Here is a 19646-nt window from a genome sequence, read left to right on the forward strand (position 1 = left end):
ATTACCCAACTTATTCTTTTTATGTATAGCAATTCTATTTTATGTTTTTGCATATATTTAAAGGAGGCCATGGCATTGGCAGACGGCAATCTATAGTAATTTGGCAAGGCCACATCACGCAACCATGATATCGTACCCGCAACAAAGAAACAATCAACTAGAGGAGATCACGCATATCGTTTTGATCTCGACCAAATTAATATTTTAACTTAGATAACCGCATGTGGACACATATTTATCTTATCAAGTCACACGCAAATTTGGATAGAGGATGCACACTTAATTAATCGATTAATTATAGAACGTAATAGTGATTAAATATTAATTTGATGAAGCTGACATCACATGTAGTGATGAAAATGATGATTCAGTGAAAACGATACTATATCTCTCCACAGAAAATGACGTAAAGTTGCGATGTCATCAATGGTTGACTAAGAAGCAATAGATTAAGAAAAAGAACTCTTCCTCCATTAAATATACAGACAAGTCTCCCGATAGAAGAAACAAAAGTTTAGTAGGCGGTTTCACACAATTTGAATATTTCGGTTTCACACTCTATTAATCTTGTATAGATGTCAGTATTGGTCTTGTCAAAGACTGCTATATACGCAAACAATAAAACCAACCTACTTAAAGAAAACACCAGAACAAACCACAATCCACAAACCAAAACACACATAGATAACACAGGATTTATAATAGTACTTAGGTCTATTTGTTGATCGTGTTTTAGAGTGCATGAAAAACCTTGTTTGTTGAAACCCTAAGTCTTAATTAATCTATCTCGGACTTGCTCACAACACTCAAAATGTTTTCACTAAAATTCGCTTTGAAAAAAGAAGTACATATCTCTAGAAGAATTTTTGAAGAAACCATTACTTTTTTCTGATGAATAAGCTTAACTAATAATTAAGATCGTGTTGTGTGAATCACATGCATATATATAAAACAGATACAATATATTGTGTAATTAATCATGTTGAATAGTCAATTATGGCGGCGGCACATAAGTTAACGTAATAGTCAAAATGATAATTTCTAAGATAATAACTCTGCCTATGGAGATATGTAGGGTCGTAGAAATAAAAACGAACAACTGACAAGGATGTAGAGACAAAATTTCTAATTTTTTATTTATGTTGGGGCCACAAAGCTTGGAACCTATCACTAAAACCTATGACTAAACCTACAAGAATTGGCAAATTATGGGTTTTCAAATAACATCGGGAGCATAGACTTGGAAGTTCTTCTTTTATTTAAATCTTTACATTAATTTGATATGAATTAATTAGTAACTTTATATTATTTTTGTTACACTCTAACAAAATAATAATTTGAATTAAATAGATAAAAGAAAAAATGATTTACAAGTGAAACTCTTTCATCTCTTTTTCCTACCGGTCTCTCTCCCCTCCATCCCTTCTCTCTTCCTCGCCCTCCCTTGTCCGTCTGAATTTTTTTACCAAGAAAAAAATATGTAACATCACATTCAATGCCATACCATGCATTTCATAATTGGATCTTTAACAGTAGGCAAAACATTCCATCAATTGGCCTTTTGTTCTAATAATTATTATCTGCAGCATAGGTTACATAGCTAGAATCACCCTATCGTTCTTCCATCATTTTTTCAAATTCTTCACCATCCAGATCCTTCTCTTTAGAAACGAATAGAAGGTCATGTACTTTCCCTGTGTCATTCTAGGCTACAAGTTCTGTTTCAAATCTTCTTCCATAAAATCTAAAATCTGCAATCAATCATTTCAAAAGAGACTTCCATTGTAAACATAGATTCCATTTGTACTGCTGCTCACAGCAAAAATGCTCAGGGGGAGGGGGAGGGAGAGAGAGGGGATGAAGGAGAGAGACGAGTAAGGGAAGAAGATGGAAGGGTTCACGCGTGAGCCCTTTTATTTATTTTTATTGAGATGATTATTTTGTTAGGGTGTAACAGGAATAATATAAAGTTATTGATTAATCTATTGTCAAATTAATCTAAGAGTTTAAATGAAAGAGGACTTCATATGTCCTCAAATGAGGACCTAAGGTGAGCATTACCGATTAAGTCCCTTGTACATTGTGTTAAGTTGGGCACAAAGCCGCACAACACAATTCTTTTCCATACTCGTGTCATGTCTTTTATCGCAGATTTGTAGTCTATAGAAATACCAAGTACAAATACGTTTACATTTGTCCACGTGAATAATGGTTTATTTTTGGTTATCAAGCTTGGTTATATTCAGTTAATGTACCATTCATCAAGTTAATAAGGTAGTCGCCAGCATGTTTAGTACTAATTGGATAAATAGGAGAAAGAATTGTAATTTCATCATGTTTTAATTTTTGATAGAGAGTTCTTGTTCAGATGTATATATAGGGAACACACACAGTATCCTTTATCAAAGGGATGTTGCTGGGTTTACATTATGAACTTTTATAATCTCTTTTCACAAAGTTAAAACACAATTAACAAAAAAAAAACACAAAATGCTGGAATTACATTGTATCTCCAAGCATAAAATTGATATTTTGATTAGATAAGACTGTCAGATATTCAGAGAAATAGAAGGGTCACTGACCCACTCTTAGCCACTGATATTGTCCCAACTTAACCACCTATTATTCAATATTGGGTTTTTATTACAAAAGACAATCTCACATTACAAGAAATCTCCATCAAAATAGTGGATACAAAAACTCGGAATCCATCAAGGGCGTGTAAAACCCACTTGGAATGTAGGAATTATCAGCCAAAAATGGCTCGGTCCAGAAATCATCGATGAACTGATTGTCTGCATATGCGTCCATGGAACTAAGATTAAAGTCTTCCACAAAATTAACCCAATTATCATCTGCACTCATGGACGAGACTTCACTCGATGACGGTTGTGGAGACGACGAAAGTTGGGAGCTATTATCAACACGATCATCACTTTTTTGGGTTACTTGGAGGGCAGTGGTACTTTCTGCATTTGGAAAAATAGCTTTCTTAATTGGTTGATCCACTGCTGCTTCTAGGTTTGAGGAACTGGGAGTTTCTTCAGTATTTGTGGCTGATGATGAAAATGATGAGTTGCACTGTTTTTTATTCGTGCGTTTCTTGAGGTTTGTATGCCAGTGATTTTTGATCTCGTTGTCCGTTCTTCCTGGTAGCTGAGCTGCTATAGCAGACCATCTGCAAATCAAGGAAAACAAGATTCATATATACATATATATATATATATATATATATCATGAGATTTTGCACTTAAATAATTACTGAATTCTAGACTTTGTTTATGACAAGCAATGATCTAAGCTGAATTAAGAGGACGGGGAATTGAATCCGGGACACAAGTTGAAGAGGAATGATCTAAGCTAAATTATTAGATCAATTACACAAATTGAATCCGGGATATTTTTACGGTAAGCTAAATTACTAGATTTTGTTTTCAACTTGTTTATGACAAGCAATGATCTAGGCTAAATTAGGAGGAGGAGGAGGAGTGGGGTTGGGGGGGGGGGGGGGGGGGGGGAGGGGGGGGTGGGAAGAGGGTGGGGGATGTGGAGGGTGTTTGAATCCAATACACAAGCAATGATCTACTAAATTTCAATCCTACAATTACTGAATTCTGGATTACAAAAGGCTTTTTTTTTTTTGTTACATTAAAGGGTTTCGGACCCTGAACATAGAAAACTCCTACCTCTCACTCTACGCCCACCCTCACTACTAGGCTAACCCCAGCGGCTTAAAAACATATGATTTTATGTGATCCAAGTTATCAAAGAATTAGGTCTTCATAGGGTACATAAATTAATAAGGGTTCATACCTATTCCCCAATTTTTCGTGTAATTTGACGATAGTTTCCTCTTCTTCTTTGCTGTAGTTTCCTCTCTTGATGTTTGGCCTCAAATAATTCATCCACCGCAGTCTGCAACTCTTCCCACACCTTGACAGACCTAATTCAAGTAAAACAAGATTAATTAGTGCTAAGAACTAATTAACGCTTTAGCTAAACACTTCAACAACTAAAACGCAATTGAATCATTATCTCTAAGTACAAGTTCATCCACTTAATCAATCACTTAGTGTCTCACCTGCAAATTTGGGAAGTTGGCGCCAATTCCAGCAGCCATACCTAGTGACATAAGCAATTAGCTTCCTGTCTTCCTCAGGTGTCCACGTACCTTTCTTCATTCCATTTTCATCACGGCAAGGAGTTCTAACCATTTTTCCTGATCAAATTCTCTCTACTCTTTCTCTATGGTTTCTCTGTTGCCTTTTCTGAAGTTTGAGTGAGAGATCCAGTGCTTGTTTTTTAGGTCTAACCGGAAGTTGAAACTCCTACTTATTTATATCATTCCCAAAAACGTGTGCCACACAATACAGCATTGACACGACCTTGCCCCACATTTGTTTGGGTCCCACATTCCTGACACTAGGACTTAAAATAGGAGCATGTGGCAATTTTCTTCTACTAGTGGGCCCCAAGACGAAGATTCTCGGAGCTACATATTTCTTTTCATTTTTATGTATAAAGCGTGACTTTGACTTTATGTTGTCAGGAGGAATTACATCAAGTAAACTATTGAACACGAGTGCAAAATAGCCAGCTTCAAGGAAACAGGGCAGCCTGATCCATGATGCTTCCTACTTGCACCACACCATGTGTTGCACCACGAACGCCTTCTTTTGCATGGGTTCATTGGCCTGATCCGTACAATGTATATGAAGTAGATAAAGTAGATTCTCTTCCTTCAAATTTTTTTAATTTAAAAAATTAATATATTTATTAAAGTAATTTAATCATAACTATTTAAATAAAATATAAATATGAAAGAATAATTTAGAGTGGAGATATTCTTTTTCTGAAGTCAACCCCTGACTTTTGCTGCGCACAAAACTATGTGGCCACGGATGGCGCCGATAAAGGAATAGCAAAATAAAATATTGCGCGTTTGGACAAAGGAAAAACAAGATATTTACTTACTTAGAGACAAACTATGATAACAATGTCACGGGTCGAAGAAGTTTGTCTGGCCATGGATCATCATCCTATTATACGAGGATGTGGTGTTTGGAGTATATAATGTTGAGCTCATGTTATCGATCATATTTTGTAATAGTAAAAATTATGCAGGTAGGAAATAAAATAAAGGGATGTTTTGAAATAGGTGCCTAAATTTTGAATTTTTTAAATTAAACATCTATGCTTTTTAGAGATTTGATTAAACTTTTATTCTCATAATTTTGGTGCCTGAATTAATATTTTTTTTTGTACCAAAATTACATAACTTGCCATTGCCCCTTAGTTCTTAAAACCTCACGCCAAAATTCCCTATAATCTAGCATTTTGATTACTCTCTCCCTCTTTGGAGATAATTGTAAAAAATAAAAAAAGAGTAGTTAAATACAATATTTTTTCACAATACTTCCTACAATTTAGCAATGATTATCTACGATTTAATATATATATATAATGTTTAATTTTTTTTTCAAAACGATTTAAAATACTTTTACATCCAACGAAATCAAACGTACCAAAAATAGGACTGACAACCGTATAAACGTACCAATAAATAATGTGTACAAAATCGGACGTACCAAAATTGAAAATAATGTACCAATATCAACAATATATATCAAATCAAACGTAACAAAATCGCAAATAAACGTACCAATCAACGTTTTTTACAAAGTCAAACGTACTCAGTGATAATATACACATAATATGTTGTACCTGATAATAGTTTGTCAACAACTATAAGTAAAAAAAAAATGCGAAGAAAAATAGTCTGACAAAAAAATATGAAAAAATTAATGTGGATCACCAAAGATTTGGAAAAAAAAAATCCATAAAAACAAACCATTTGGAAAAAAGAGAATATTTAATGTTTGTAGGACAAATCAATTTATTTTGATCGAAAGAATATAATTGGAAAAAGAGATAATAGAGTTAATAACTAATATCCCACTAAATAAGGAAAAAAAAACACATCCAATAACTTTGGGATAAATTCAGAAATTAATAATTAACATTTTATTTTCAAAAAATACATAATGATATGTAATTTAAATTAACTGAAAATGCAGGTGTTTATTGGTCAAAACACTTTAATCAAATTTTGAAAAGACACAAATGTTTAGTTTAAAAGATATTAAAAAATTGCAGAGAATTCTAATTTTCTCTAAAATAAATAGATAGGTATAAAAGAGAAGTAATAGGGAAGATCAACTATTTTTTAATACGAAGAAAGATCTGAAAATCTTAATACGAATGAATATAAAATAAAATAACCCTAAAACCAACCGATGCAGTTGGAGCGTGATGAAGAATATAATTGAAAATATAAGGAATATGATAGGATAGATAAAACAAGGTTCACTATCTCCTGGTGTAAAGAGATAATAGACCTACCTGTCATTTCCTTTTTATACTTATATATTTCTTTTATTTCCCACCCTGCATCAAAAAACTTATATTCTCATAATAAGACCATTTAATATTTTGTTGAAGCATGGGAAAATAGGAGAGTATTATGGAATTGAGAATGTTAGAGTTTTTATTATAAGTAATGTTACACTTATCATCTATTTGTACCATCATTCTAATAAAGGTAGGGCCATCAACACATATGGGTCTCATCTAATTAGAGGGATGGTACAAATAAATAGTAAGATTAGCATTTTTATTTTATAATTTTTTAATGACGACAACTAGTGGCAAGCCACGGTTATCCACCTCTCCCGGGGGCCGAGAAGACTCATAAAAGCATTTCAACCTCTCCCTGGCCATAAGCCTGGCTTCCACATTAGCAGCGGGTTTCGAACTTGAGACCTCCAGTTTTTAATTTAAAGGAAGTCTCACAATCCTTCCTTTATCATTGGTCCACCAGCTCGTAGTTATTTTTAAGTTACACTTTAATTTGAAGGAAACAAAATCTGGTTTTTTTTACCTTGTGAATTAGATTTGTTGTTCAATAACAATTGCTACATTTTTGCTTTAATTAGTCTTGTATCTTGTTTTATTGGAAATATCTCCTTATAGAGAAGCCCTTTATCCAAAGGGATCCCCATTTTTGGGTAAAAATGGAGACTTGTTGTAGGGCCCACTTCGAATTTCAACGATCTGAACCGTCTATTTTGTAAGTCTCGATTCATTAATCATCCTGGCAAATATTCATTTTAATCCGAACCATTTGCCTATTTAATTATCACAAATGAAATTTCATTGTTTCATATAGAACAAAGTGTTCATTAATTTCTTTGAACTCAACTAGTTGTCTCAAATATTTCCAATTGGGCTAATATTTTGCAAGAATGATCTATGAGGACCAACTTAAAAAATAGACGGTTCGGATCGTTGAAATTCGATGTGGAGTGGGCCCACAACTAATCCTTATTTAAAAAAAAATGGGAATCCCTTTCTTTAAAGGCCCTATAATAAAATAGTGTGTATTATGACATAAAATCTAACACTGTGTAGTCGTGTAAATCATTAGTGGATTGTATTTTGGATATTAGAAGATGTTATCCCTTTATGATTGTATTACCAACAAGGCAAGTAATCTTTTTTAGTTTACTATAAATAAAGGTCGATGAAATGAGAAATACACATCCAGAAATTCCTCAACTCTTTCTTTGTCACACCCTCTCTCTCCCTTAAAGAAAAAAAAGGCCAGAACAAGGAGAAATTTGTTTTGAGATTATGAAATATTGAAATTTACCCTAAAACTTTTGCTAGCATGTTTGTCAACGAAATTGATGAAAATGTTTAATATGTCTACAAACCTTAAATAGTGATTAATTGTCTGGATTACCTCAAAAAAATTATAAGAAGTTTGGCTTGGGTCAATAATTAATTTGTATTTCAAGTATAGATTGATGGCAAAGTTAGTATCAAAATGTTGATTTGGATCAAATCCTATTATAAAAACTACTAATCATATGCGCACATGTCATACATGTGTAATTAAATTTGTCTACTATTTGTTATAAAAATATTTATATCACTTCTTAAAAAAAAAAAAAAAAAAAAATTGGGCATGGAACTTTGAAGGGGGTTAGGGGGCGGTTTTGAAGTGGGAGACGTGGGCTTAAAAAAAAAAAAAAAAAAAAAAAAAAAAAAAAAACTCTTCCATTTTTATGTTTTAAGTAGGATATGTTGTGTTTACTCTGACTATGAGGTTCGTGTAAAAAATTGAAAATTTGAGTGCTATGGAAGAATAATACTTGGTTACTCAAAGATGAGTTGGAACTCTTACGTAAAATTTCTCAAAATTGTTCGTTGTCAATTTATAGAACTTCATGTTTATAATCAGAACCGTTCATATTATAAATCACCCTATAAAGAATGTCTTTGCTAAAAATCAATTAAAACTAAGGTCATTGAGTCATCAAACTGTTTAAAAACAAATGAACATAATTAGTAAAAACTTTACGAACCGTCTAAGTATTTGCTACAATAAATTGATTAAACAACCTTAGTTTTAATTTATTTTTTGCAGAGATGATCTTTACAGTGTGATTCATAGTATGAACAGTTTTGTTCATAATCACAAAGCTCTGTGATTAAAACACTAAGAGTTTTGAGTAGGAATTTCTACTCATCTTTTAATAGCCAAGTATTGTTCGTTATGGAATTACTAAATTGCCATGTCTTTTAATTTTGTTTAGATTTGATGAGAATGTTAGAATAGTAATTTCAAAAAAATTTGGTTGATAAACAGGATTTTATTAATAGGTAGCTTAAATTTTGTGATCTAAAATAAACTACTATTTCTATCAACATTACTCTTTTATATATATGTTTACATGATTGATAGTCTATCTCTTGTAATATCTATGTATAAGAACTAGGATGATTAATGTCAAGAACTCAGAGTCGAGTTGGTAGATCACTGCTAATCACACTGATGTTGTCCCAATTTAACCAGATGCACAGTTAGTTTGGCATTTGTTAGTTTTATCACAAAAAACCTCAATGCAATTAGGAGTGGAATAATTCAATGAGAGACTTTGGATATTGTCCCTATCTACTAATGTTCTATGACTAAAACCTTGGTATATTGTTATGTCCTGTTTTCGAGATGGGATTGTATCGCGTATGACGACATCAGGGCTTTGATACTATGTGAAGACTTAAGAGTCAATTCAGTGGCATACTACTAATCACACAAAATTATTCCAACTTAATCACCTACACAGTCTCACAGATGTTAAATTTTATCACAATTGGTACGATTACAAGTGAAACCATTCAATATAAGTTGTAATTTATTCTATCAAATTTTCAAATAATAATTAATTCATTAAGTAATTGCTACATATCATACAATATATGAATGCCTTATTTTTTAAATAACACGTAGTAATTTAACTGCCGATCGAAGCAACATAGTTAGTAAGAGGTTTCACACCACGTGTGAAAAGGGATTTGTTGTTATGTGGTTTGGAATCTTTGGATGCTTTCATGGTCAATGAAGAGTCTTTCTCTTTCAAGACCACCAAATGAAATGAGATGGAAGCAACACACACCATCTGCCCATTTGGGGTGTCCTAATAAGGCAAATTGGGAGGTAACATATGTACGGTCCTCACTCCATCACGTCTTAAAAAATAGGAAATAGAAGAGGTATTTTACTCCCTGATTGATTTTATATAGTAGTGCACTTTAATTAAGGACTCCTGTTGAGAAACTGAGAATGATTTCCCACCCTATTATTGAATAAAGGCATGGATTTTGAGAGGCAAACTGAGTGGTCAATTCACTTCAGGAAAGTCGATTGAGACCTGAAAAATGCAAAGAAACATCGCCTCAACTTTTCGTCAAGATTATTTTCTCTCAGATATGATGCGGTGGATTTTATAAATTTCTTTTTTTTTTTTTCCGGTAGACTTCAAAATCAATTACACTCCAACATAGTGGATTATAAATTAATTTTATAAGCATCAATACAATTTCAATAATAATTTTAATCCAAAGATGCGATGTTTTATTTGTTATATACTGAGCTCATTTGAGGTTGCAAAGGCCTGTAGCTTTTTAGTTGAAAACATTTGAATTTTTGCTTACCTCAAGGTTCAAGAATCAAATCCCTAATCCCACTTTTGGCTTTCCTTATTGTAAAAAGAAAAGAATATAAATTCCATGCACATAAAAGATATTTTTAACAGACAAGGTATTGCCATAGCGCTTACATGCATAATTTGGTAAGTAAATTAAATTAAGAACAATCTTAGTGCTCTGGAAGCACAGACTAGAATAAGGGGTGAAGATTGATTGGTAGCATACTCGGCACAATCTCTAGTATTATCATTTTTCTAAAAAGAAAGTAACGCCAACATGCACACAAAAGCTAAGTGTCGAACCAGAATTCTCCAAATGTATGTAAGATATTCTTGAATAATAATCTAGTGAGATTTTTATTTTCAAATTCTGTAAATTAGCTTCGAGAGTTTGAACATCCTTCCTCTCTAGCTTTGAGAGTTTGAACATCCTTTCAGTTCACTTTTTGAGACATATATAGAGCACTAACAATTATGTTTACTTTTTATATATTTAGAGTCTTTGTGTAAATTTGTTTTTAATTTGCAAATCTATCCATACAGAGTCGTGAATCACGTCTCATTATACAATTAGGAACTTTAATATCATGATGAAATAAAAAATTAAAATCAAAGAATTACTTAACACTAAAGCGAAAGTGTAGTGATATTAGTAGTTTACACAAGGATTTCAACTCATAAATTTTCGACACAAAGTTCCTCCATTATTCTTTTGTGTATAAAGAGACAAAACGCTGTCGTTTGTCCATGACTGATGACTCCATATTGTTTTAATTTTAAAACCCAGTCCCTGAGCCCCATATCTTTCCCCATTGTTCTCTTTTTCCCGTTGCTTTTCCTCCAATTCCCCGTTATTTGGTTCCCTCTTTCCCCCCCATTTCAAAACACTAAATTTCTAATCCATGACCCAATCCCATATTATAATTACATAAGTACAATATCATACCTCCACTTATTTCAATTCTCCACTCCACCACTATTTGGTTCAAAATTCAAGTAAGTTTTTTGGAATTCTAATCTAATCTCAATTAAATTATAGGGTAAATTACATAAAACTACCTCAACTATTGGGTCATTAACAGTTTCATACCTCGTCTTTAAAAAGTTTCGATGTCATACCTTAATTTTGAATTTGTTGCAATGTCATACCTTCCGTCAGTTGTCTGTCAATTCCTCTGTTAAATGCTGACATGGTTTGAAGCGGGGCCTATTTTATATTAAAAAATTATTAAAATAATAATTTACCCAAAAAACAAAAAAAAAACCCCCAAACACCATCTTCCCCGACCCCCCTTCTCTGTAACCCAGATCTTGTCTTTCCTGTAACCCACCTTTTTCTTCCCCCTCCCGTCTTCCCCAAACCCACCGCGCACCTATTCTCCATCTCCTCCTCAGCACCCACCCTCGCACCCATCCTCCACCTCTTCGCACCCACCTTCCGCACCCCAAACACCATCTTCCCCAACCCCTTATTTCCCTGCAACCCAGATCCTGTCTTCCCCCTCTGGTCTTCTCCAAACCCATCGCGCACCCATGCTCCACCTCCTCGCACCCACCTTCCCACCACTTCAGCCTCATCAACCTCATCGGCACCTCCTTCTCTGATAGCTACGTCTACCTCATCGCAACCCAAGCGCGGTTACATGGCTCTGGAGTTTCAGGAGCAAGGCAAGGAAAACAGGGTGGGCCCGGAGAAGATGACTAGAATGAGGATGAGGAGGTCGAGGGTGGCCGACGGCGAGTGCTTGCAGAAGAGGGTACAATTAGGGTTTGAGGATTTGGGTTTGGGGGTTGGATAGGAGGAAGAGGAGGATGACGTGGGTGTGAGTGGTTCTGGATTTGGGTTGTAGGGAAGGGGGGTCGGGGAAGATGGTGTTTGGGGTTTTTATTTTTTGGGTAAATTATTATTTTGGGTTAATCTCTGTTTACTACCCTGAAGTTTCATGGTTTTCAACATTTGGTACATTAAGTTTTTATCATCCCAGAGTCATACCTCAAGTCTTACTTTTGGGACAGTTTCATACATCCGTTAAGTTTTCTGTTAGAACTTCTGTTAACTGATGACATGGCGGCGCCAACGTGGACAATAACTGAGCGTCACGTGTTAATATGGGCCCACTTCAATATTTAAAAAAAATAAAAAAACCCACCCGTCTTCTACCTCCCCCAACCTCCATTCCTTCTTCCCACTGCAACCCGCACTCTCTCCCCCAACCTTCCTTCACCACCAAAACCAGTCTTACTCTGGCACTTCAATTTTCCAATTTGATTTATTTGATCAGTAGTATTTAATTTTCCAGAGGTTTAACCAATTGTACTTTTTATAGACTCGGACACACTACACCCCACCCCCTATATTTTCTCTCTCTTCTGTTCCCTCCCTCGTTTCTTCGTCCGGTCCGCTTCCCCTCCCGTCCCAATCTTTGATGTCATTTCGTCCATTCTCCTTTCTCTTTCACTCCTTAAATTCCTCTCTAAGCCCCTCTTTGTTTTTAAACCTGTCGTCGGTCTTTTCGCAACCAGCTTCCTAACAGTCCATGACTTTGAGCTCAGTTTCTTCTTTGCTCAGAGTCAAAGATCAGAACTGGAAGTCTTAAGGTTTCGGTAGATCTGTGTCGCTTAGTGTAGATGGGGATGAGAGAGAGGGAGGGTGGGATCTGGGTTGGGGATGGCTGATAGTTTCAGAGGGGATCCCTCCGGTGAGCTTGTAGCGCCGGCGTTTCAGCAGCAACCCAGCGACGATAGCAATAAATCAAAGAACCCAGAATGTTGAAGCCATGACTTCAAAACATGGTTGTCCCTCCTTCGAGGTTCCATAGTCCCCTAAAGGTCACGACATGGTTAAGAAATTTGAAGAACCCAGTCCTCGGGAACCATCCTTCTGCAAAGTCAAATAAACAAACCCTCAAGCAACTCACAGCTTCGTCGCAATCCCAACACTTGCAGCTACCAACCCGCAAGCTTTAGCATCTCGTCTCTCTTGCCACTTTAAAATCGAACAACGGCTGCACCCCTTTTGCAGACCCACAACTCCCAGATCCACACTTGCAGCCATTACAAATTCTAGCCTCAACCCACGACCTTCAGTGTGCGGATGGGGATGAGAGAGAGGGAGGTGGGATCTAGGTTGGGGGAAGATGGAAGCGGGGAAGAAAGTTGAGGGAGATAAAGGGTGGGTCCTCATGCGAAAAAAAAAAAACAAATTATTAAATGATTTTATTTTTTTAATGTTTAATTAAATAATTTTAATTTCCACTTGGACCTCTTAATGCCACGTGACGCCCAATCATTGTTTACATGAGCGCCACGTCATCAGTTAACAGAAGACTTAACAGTCAAACTAACAGATGTATGAGACTGTCCCAAAATTAACACTTCAGGTATGACTCTGGGATGAAAAAAACTTCATGTACTAAATGTTGAAAACCACGAAACTTGAGGGTAGTAAACAGAGATTAACCTTATTATTTTAATAATATTTTATTAATTTTTTAATAGAAAATGGACCCCGCCTCAAGCCGCAGTAGCATTTAACAGAGAAATTGACAGACAACTGACAAAAGGTATGACATTGCAACAAATTCGAAGATAAGGTATGACATTGCAACTTTTTAAAGACGATGTATGAAACTATTAATGACTCAATAGTTGAGGTAGTTTTATGTAATTTACCCTAAATTATATTAGATATTGATGGAGATTTTTAGTCTATTATTAATATGATTGTTGATATGTTTTATATTTGTATACTCGTTTTATCATTGGAATTTAGATGAAATTTTTGTTTATTGGTTAATTGGTATATGTTTTGTGGAGAAAGGGTTGCATCAAACATCTTTGGTTTTACCGATTGCAACCGCTTCAGTGGAGATGACATTTTCCGCTATGAATATCATTAAGGGTCAACTTTGCAACAAAATGGGAGATCAATGGTTGAGTGACAGCTTAGTTGTTTACATTGAGAAAGATGTTTTTTCATGTATTGGTAATGAAGCTATCATGAAATATTTTCAGACTATGAAACCTTGTCGTGGACGTTTGAATTAGGATTTTATAGTTTGTAATGTTGTTTTGCGTATGATTTTTGAATGAAATGTATTATACTTAACTTTTTAATGCTATTTTTGTCTATAAATTTTCTGACCTTTATTATTGAGACCTCTAAATTTAAAATCATGAATCCGTCACTGATTACGTTTGTGCGCGTATGTACCGTCGTCTCGCTAACCCATTTTCTATGCAGTACACAGAGGCCCACAGTGCGGATAGCGGTCATCATCAGGCTTGAATTCCATGCATGTTGTCCACACTAAAAAAGAAGAAAATCCATGCACATAAAAAGGTAAAGCATATTTCATGCGTCGTGTCTACCTTGTAATTCCATGTACGATGAAAGGTTGTTGACTTTGAAGTCAAAGTCAAGCTGCTCATGTGCTCCGAATTATTTTCTCTTTATATGCGTTTCATGTTTTCACGTATTCTCACTATGTCCCCTTCCCACTTCTTCCTCAAACGTCACTACGTCATATGTACGTGGAATATTACACCTAAAGCTAATTAAACACAACTTGTTTTGCTATTCTGTTCACATATTTATTTACACCAACTTGGTAGCTTCCTTGGATGCAAGGACATAAAATGTGTGAACATGGGGTTAGTCTATTGTGCCATTTTTAATAAAAATTTCTAAAAAAAGTTATACATGTCATTTAATTTGAACTTTGGGTAGTGTAATGCATGTAATCATATTTAAGTATAATAATCTCCTTCAGTGTAAAATGACATTCACAACATAGTCACTGACCTTGTTGTAGTAGTAACAACTTCATTTTGTGTATTAATTATAACCATATCATAATCGTATTACACGGGCTACCTCTAAAACATCTATAAAACAAGACATTACTCATGTATGTATACGTATATATGTATTTAGGGTCCGTCTACAATACCTTAATAAAAAAAATGGGTACTGCTATTCACATATTTTTTACCTCTCACACACTTTTGTTAATTTTCATCCATTGATCTTCTTTAAATCATTTGATCCGATTGCCGGAATTTGAGAGGGGTGTATGAGAGGTAAAAATAGTGTGTAAATAGCACTACCCTAAAAAATAAAATATCAGTACCATTTAATTTGAATGTTAAATTGTAATCAATAACGTCCAAGTATACTACCTTAACAATGTAATCTAACGTCCACATCGTAAAAGGCAACCTTGGTATAGTAATATTACTGTCATTTGGTGTAATTAATATAACATTAAAAAAATTATGTAACCTTGGAGTGTAAATTTGAATGATTACGGTGTATGTTAACGTCATATTGTAACATAGTTACGATGTTGTATAAGTTCATTATGTTCCCTAGCAATCATACGTCTATATTCTAATAGTACGTCATTGGTATATTAATAAATGTTAAATTTGTAATTCAATCATGTTGAAGTACAAAAATCTAACTACCTTGACAATGTAATAGAACGTCCACAATATAACCACCAACCTTGTTATAGTAATAATTGCGCCATCCTTTGTCATTAACTTGAACCTTATCATAATTGTATAACCTAGAGTGTAATGCTGAATTATCATAGTGTATCTTAAATACTACTGATACTTTTTTTTTTTTTTTTTAATAAGTTACCATAGAATCTTCCTATATTTATGATAGCCCTCATAATCAAAGTGGCTAGCTAACTAATTAACATGGTGATATAAAATAATTTTCTTAAAACATAATTTCATTAACCACTATGAATTATGTAATTATCTATGTATTGTGCAAGGCTCCCTTAGGATATTTGAGAACAAGTATTTGGATTTGACAATAAGGTTAATTAAATTTTCCAAAAAATTAAAAAAAGATATTAGATTGAATGTATTTATTATAACTAGATGGTGTACATTTGGAATTAGTGAATCTAAATGCAAGTGACCATTTACCACAGTGGTGGAAAGGTGTTGAGCCCTTGCATGACGGCGTGGATTCAAACTCCGTCGATGGCTAATCTAACATCTAATCTTACAAAATCTACCGTTAGACAAAAAAAAAATCTAAATAACTAGCTATGTGAATAGTTTGAAATCCAGTTGTTTCATCCATATTCCTTCTTATTCAAACCCTAGCATATATTAATATGGATTAAGCAAACAAGTTACCCTTTTAAATCATTAGATTTGAAAGCACTCTCCATCCAAATCGGTCCTAATCAAGAATGCTTGTGACTGTGTATGATCTAGTTCATGTAAGATTGACCTGGGAGGCAGAAACTTCTCCTCTTGTTCTATCCCGCATCTAACCAAACTATTTGTTTTATTTGCTGGAACTTAATTTGGAATGGTAAGGAAATCCTTTGGGTATTTCAACACTAGATCAAGGTCAACCCTAAGTACGCGCTTGATTGTTTTTATTTAGTGTTATCGGACTAAGTCACAGTCAAGCTTTAAATTATTTTTTTCCCAGAAAGAAATAATTCTGCAGATGATCAGACTTGACTCCATTACTTCGTTAAAAAAAACGACTTCAGTAATCCAAGCTACACCAAGCTTAATGCATGCATGTATATTCAATTAAACTTACTAATTAATTTGTTTAAACAAAGTGATACCTTGCGCGTTTAATTGTGAGGAACTTGACTCCAACTTTCTAATTCGTATGAAGACCAGTCAATACTGCTGGAATTTAGTATTGAGCCAGTCTTTTTTTATCCATAATGTCCTAACCTAATTTTCTAGTCAGGTGGGTTGGACTAGAAAATGCTTATATGGTTCCAGGCTACAAGATCCAGATGACGATTAGGGCTTTGAGTTTCTTGGCCCAAGGGTCATTTCTTGCTTCTTTCCTCAATTTGTTGGGCCATTAATCTCTATCCCCAAATTTGCTTAGTTAACTAGTTACTAATTAATGGAAAGAAGCGCTCAAGTGCTAACTAGTTAGTAACTTAATACAAACTTAACCATTCTTTTCGGCCTGCTCCACAAAGTAATCTCATTGATTTGAACCGTTCATTTTTAGGTTCTTATTCATAAATCATTATGTAGAAATTCATCCAAAGTGGAAATCCTTAGCCCTTTAATCATTATTGTGAACATTTCAAGGTTTATCAACAACATTACGTTCGTCTATTTCTCAACTCCCATTTAGAACTAAACGTCTCTCGATTTTAGTGAGAGTTTGTAAGATGACCTTCTAGTTATGACCTTAAAATGGGTTGGTTTAGATTATGAAAAATATTGTCAAATATATCTAAACAAGTAGCTAGTGCCGTATTAACTTACTAACTGGTAAGTCAAAAACCACCTTAGGCTTTCACGAGAAAGAAAGATAACGCAAACATGAGTTAACCCAGTTGACTATAACAGTGTGGATGTCTTCTTGCTCTCGAGTTTGAATCCCCTCTTCTTTTTTTTCATTTTTTTTTTGTCCCTTGTCTTTAACTTATTGATGTACTCACCACACTGGTAAAAGTACTAATCTTCTACCTCATGTGTACTAAGAAAAAATTACCATGATGTACAAGACATGAAAGACATTAGATTCATGCGTTATGGCCAATTTCTTCCCATTTACTTGTTAATTCTCAATATATAGATTCGTAGAAGTACCTGTACCAATTTAGAGACATAAAAATGATAATATTGGCATGTACTATGGACTGTAGACTATAGTAATTTACTCTTGCTAGCTTCCTTTGTATCGACATGTTATAAAGCCAACTCGCATATGTTTTTGTTTTGCTATTTTGTTCAAAGCACAACATTTTAAAGTAAGTAAAATGAGTCATGCAATGTCAAAATCAATATCTATATTCTGCAACAATATAATTAGAGCAGGAAAAAGAAATACTCAGTTCTTAATCGCATATTCATCAATTATGCTAAAAGACAATCAAATGGACGGCCTGCCACTATCTCAAACACTCAAACCATAAGTCTCAACCACACCAACCAACTCATTACAAATTGATAACCCATAATCCCCTCCCCCTCCCCCTCCCCCTCCCCCTCCCAAAAACAAATAAGAGTTTGGCCAAATTGGATTAATGGTACTCGTGGTGATAAGGTACTCAGAAGATAGTCCGTGTGGTAAAAAAATTAAGATTCAAATCCTCGTAGCAAAGACCAGTTGCAAATTTAATCCGAAAGTGGAATTTCCTTTAAATCTTTGTTAGATGCAGGGAAAAAAAAAGTCCATCACCACCCTTTTTTCTGTTTACCTTATTCTCTTGTTCATCTATCCCCTCTTTGTAATTGTAGCTTCGTCAAATCTATGTTAGCAGCAGCATCAAAATTGTGGGAATGGCCGTGAGCTTGCCGTCTCCGCCACTCAACCCATCTCTCACTCTCCTCCAAATTCACAGGTTGGAACAGGAGTCAACAGTGGAGATCTCGATGTGGAGGAGAAGAAGCCTGGTATTATTTCTTCATATTTTGATGACCTCCGTAGCACGAACCACATAGAGAAGTTCAAGAAATATGAAGCTGACTATAGCCGTTGGTTGACTGCAAAATACTTCTCAAAGAAGAACCTATATGGAGATTGGAGAGGCAACATCTTTGATGAGAGTGTGACAGTACATGATTAGGTTATAAAGTCAAGTAGATGGCCTTGCACCCGCTCATGCAGACCCGATGCTTGAGTACATGAACCTAAATTTTTTTATGCTTGCATCTAACTGATATTTGACGGAAAGTTTAAGTTTTAGATTAAATTTGTTAACAGTCTTCTCCACGAGGGTTTTAATCCTAATTTTTTTTTACCATGAAGCCTATCTTCCTGGTACCTTATTACATGGAGACCATTAATCCGATTCGGCCTAAGAGTTCAACATAACTTGTAACCCTAAACTTGTCTCCCGTGCAGAAAAAGGTTCTAAAGCGAATGTACATACAAGGCTTTCTCTCACAATAGTTAACTACGTGATTAGTTAAAAGACGATTATAATGTGATGACTCAATTGGAAATTATTAAATGGTAATAGGTTAAGAGGTTCGGATCTTGTATACATGAGGATTCCTTGTGCCAATATTGGAAAGCAATTCCTAAGGCTTGGGCCACTTGGCTATCAACACTGTAGTAGTCTGAAAACCAATAGAATGGTCCTCCCCTCTGTGCAACAAGAACACGAAAACTAAATCGCCCGATCAACTTATCCATGGAGCCAAATGCCCTTAATCAAGGTTAGTAAAATTGTGTGTTTTAATTGCACGAAACACTAAATTAACCACAAGCGCATGTCTTGGAGAGATTTTTAAGTGTGACCGGCACACGAGGTGGTACATCACATGTCGTTATACAAATGGTGGGATATGTATGCTAAAAAGTTAATAACTTAAAAAATAAAATTTTTCACCACTTATATAAAAACACGTGTTGTTCTAGTCATAATAAAAATTTCTCCATGTCTTGGGTCAAATATTATAGTTTTTATATTAAAATATGAGTCTCCAGCGAAGAATCAAAACTAACTAATTTAAAAACAAAATCTTGGATAACATAACATATAAATCATCTATGTGACAAAAGCTTTTAATTTTTTTGGATGGCTTTTACCAAGATTCAATAAATAAATTCCATATGGTACACTC

The 19646-nt window shown here is 34.6% G+C and overlaps 1 protein-coding gene across 1 annotated transcript; it reads right to left on the bottom strand.

Annotated features, from left to right (window-relative positions):
- Positions 1 to 2375: 2375 nt before the first annotated feature.
- On the bottom strand, positions 2376 to 4292 carry LOC103944477 (transcription factor MYB4-like). The gene is made up of 3 exons (XM_009354938.3): positions 4082 to 4292; positions 3814 to 3943; positions 2376 to 3178 (listed from the first exon to the last, which is right to left on the bottom strand). Exons 1-3 carry the CDS (start codon positions 4212 to 4214, stop codon positions 2680 to 2682), a joined length of 762 nt encoding a protein of 253 aa, XP_009353213.1. The 5' UTR covers positions 4215 to 4292; the 3' UTR covers positions 2376 to 2679.
- Positions 4293 to 19646: the final 15354 nt, after the last annotated feature.

This window comes from the organism of the source record quoted next, unplaced genomic scaffold (assembly GCF_019419815.1).
Source record: "Pyrus x bretschneideri cultivar Hongxiangsu unplaced genomic scaffold, Pyrus_bretschneideri_v1 Contig12, whole genome shotgun sequence".
NCBI classification, from domain to species: Eukaryota; Viridiplantae; Streptophyta; class Magnoliopsida; order Rosales; family Rosaceae; genus Pyrus; species Pyrus x bretschneideri.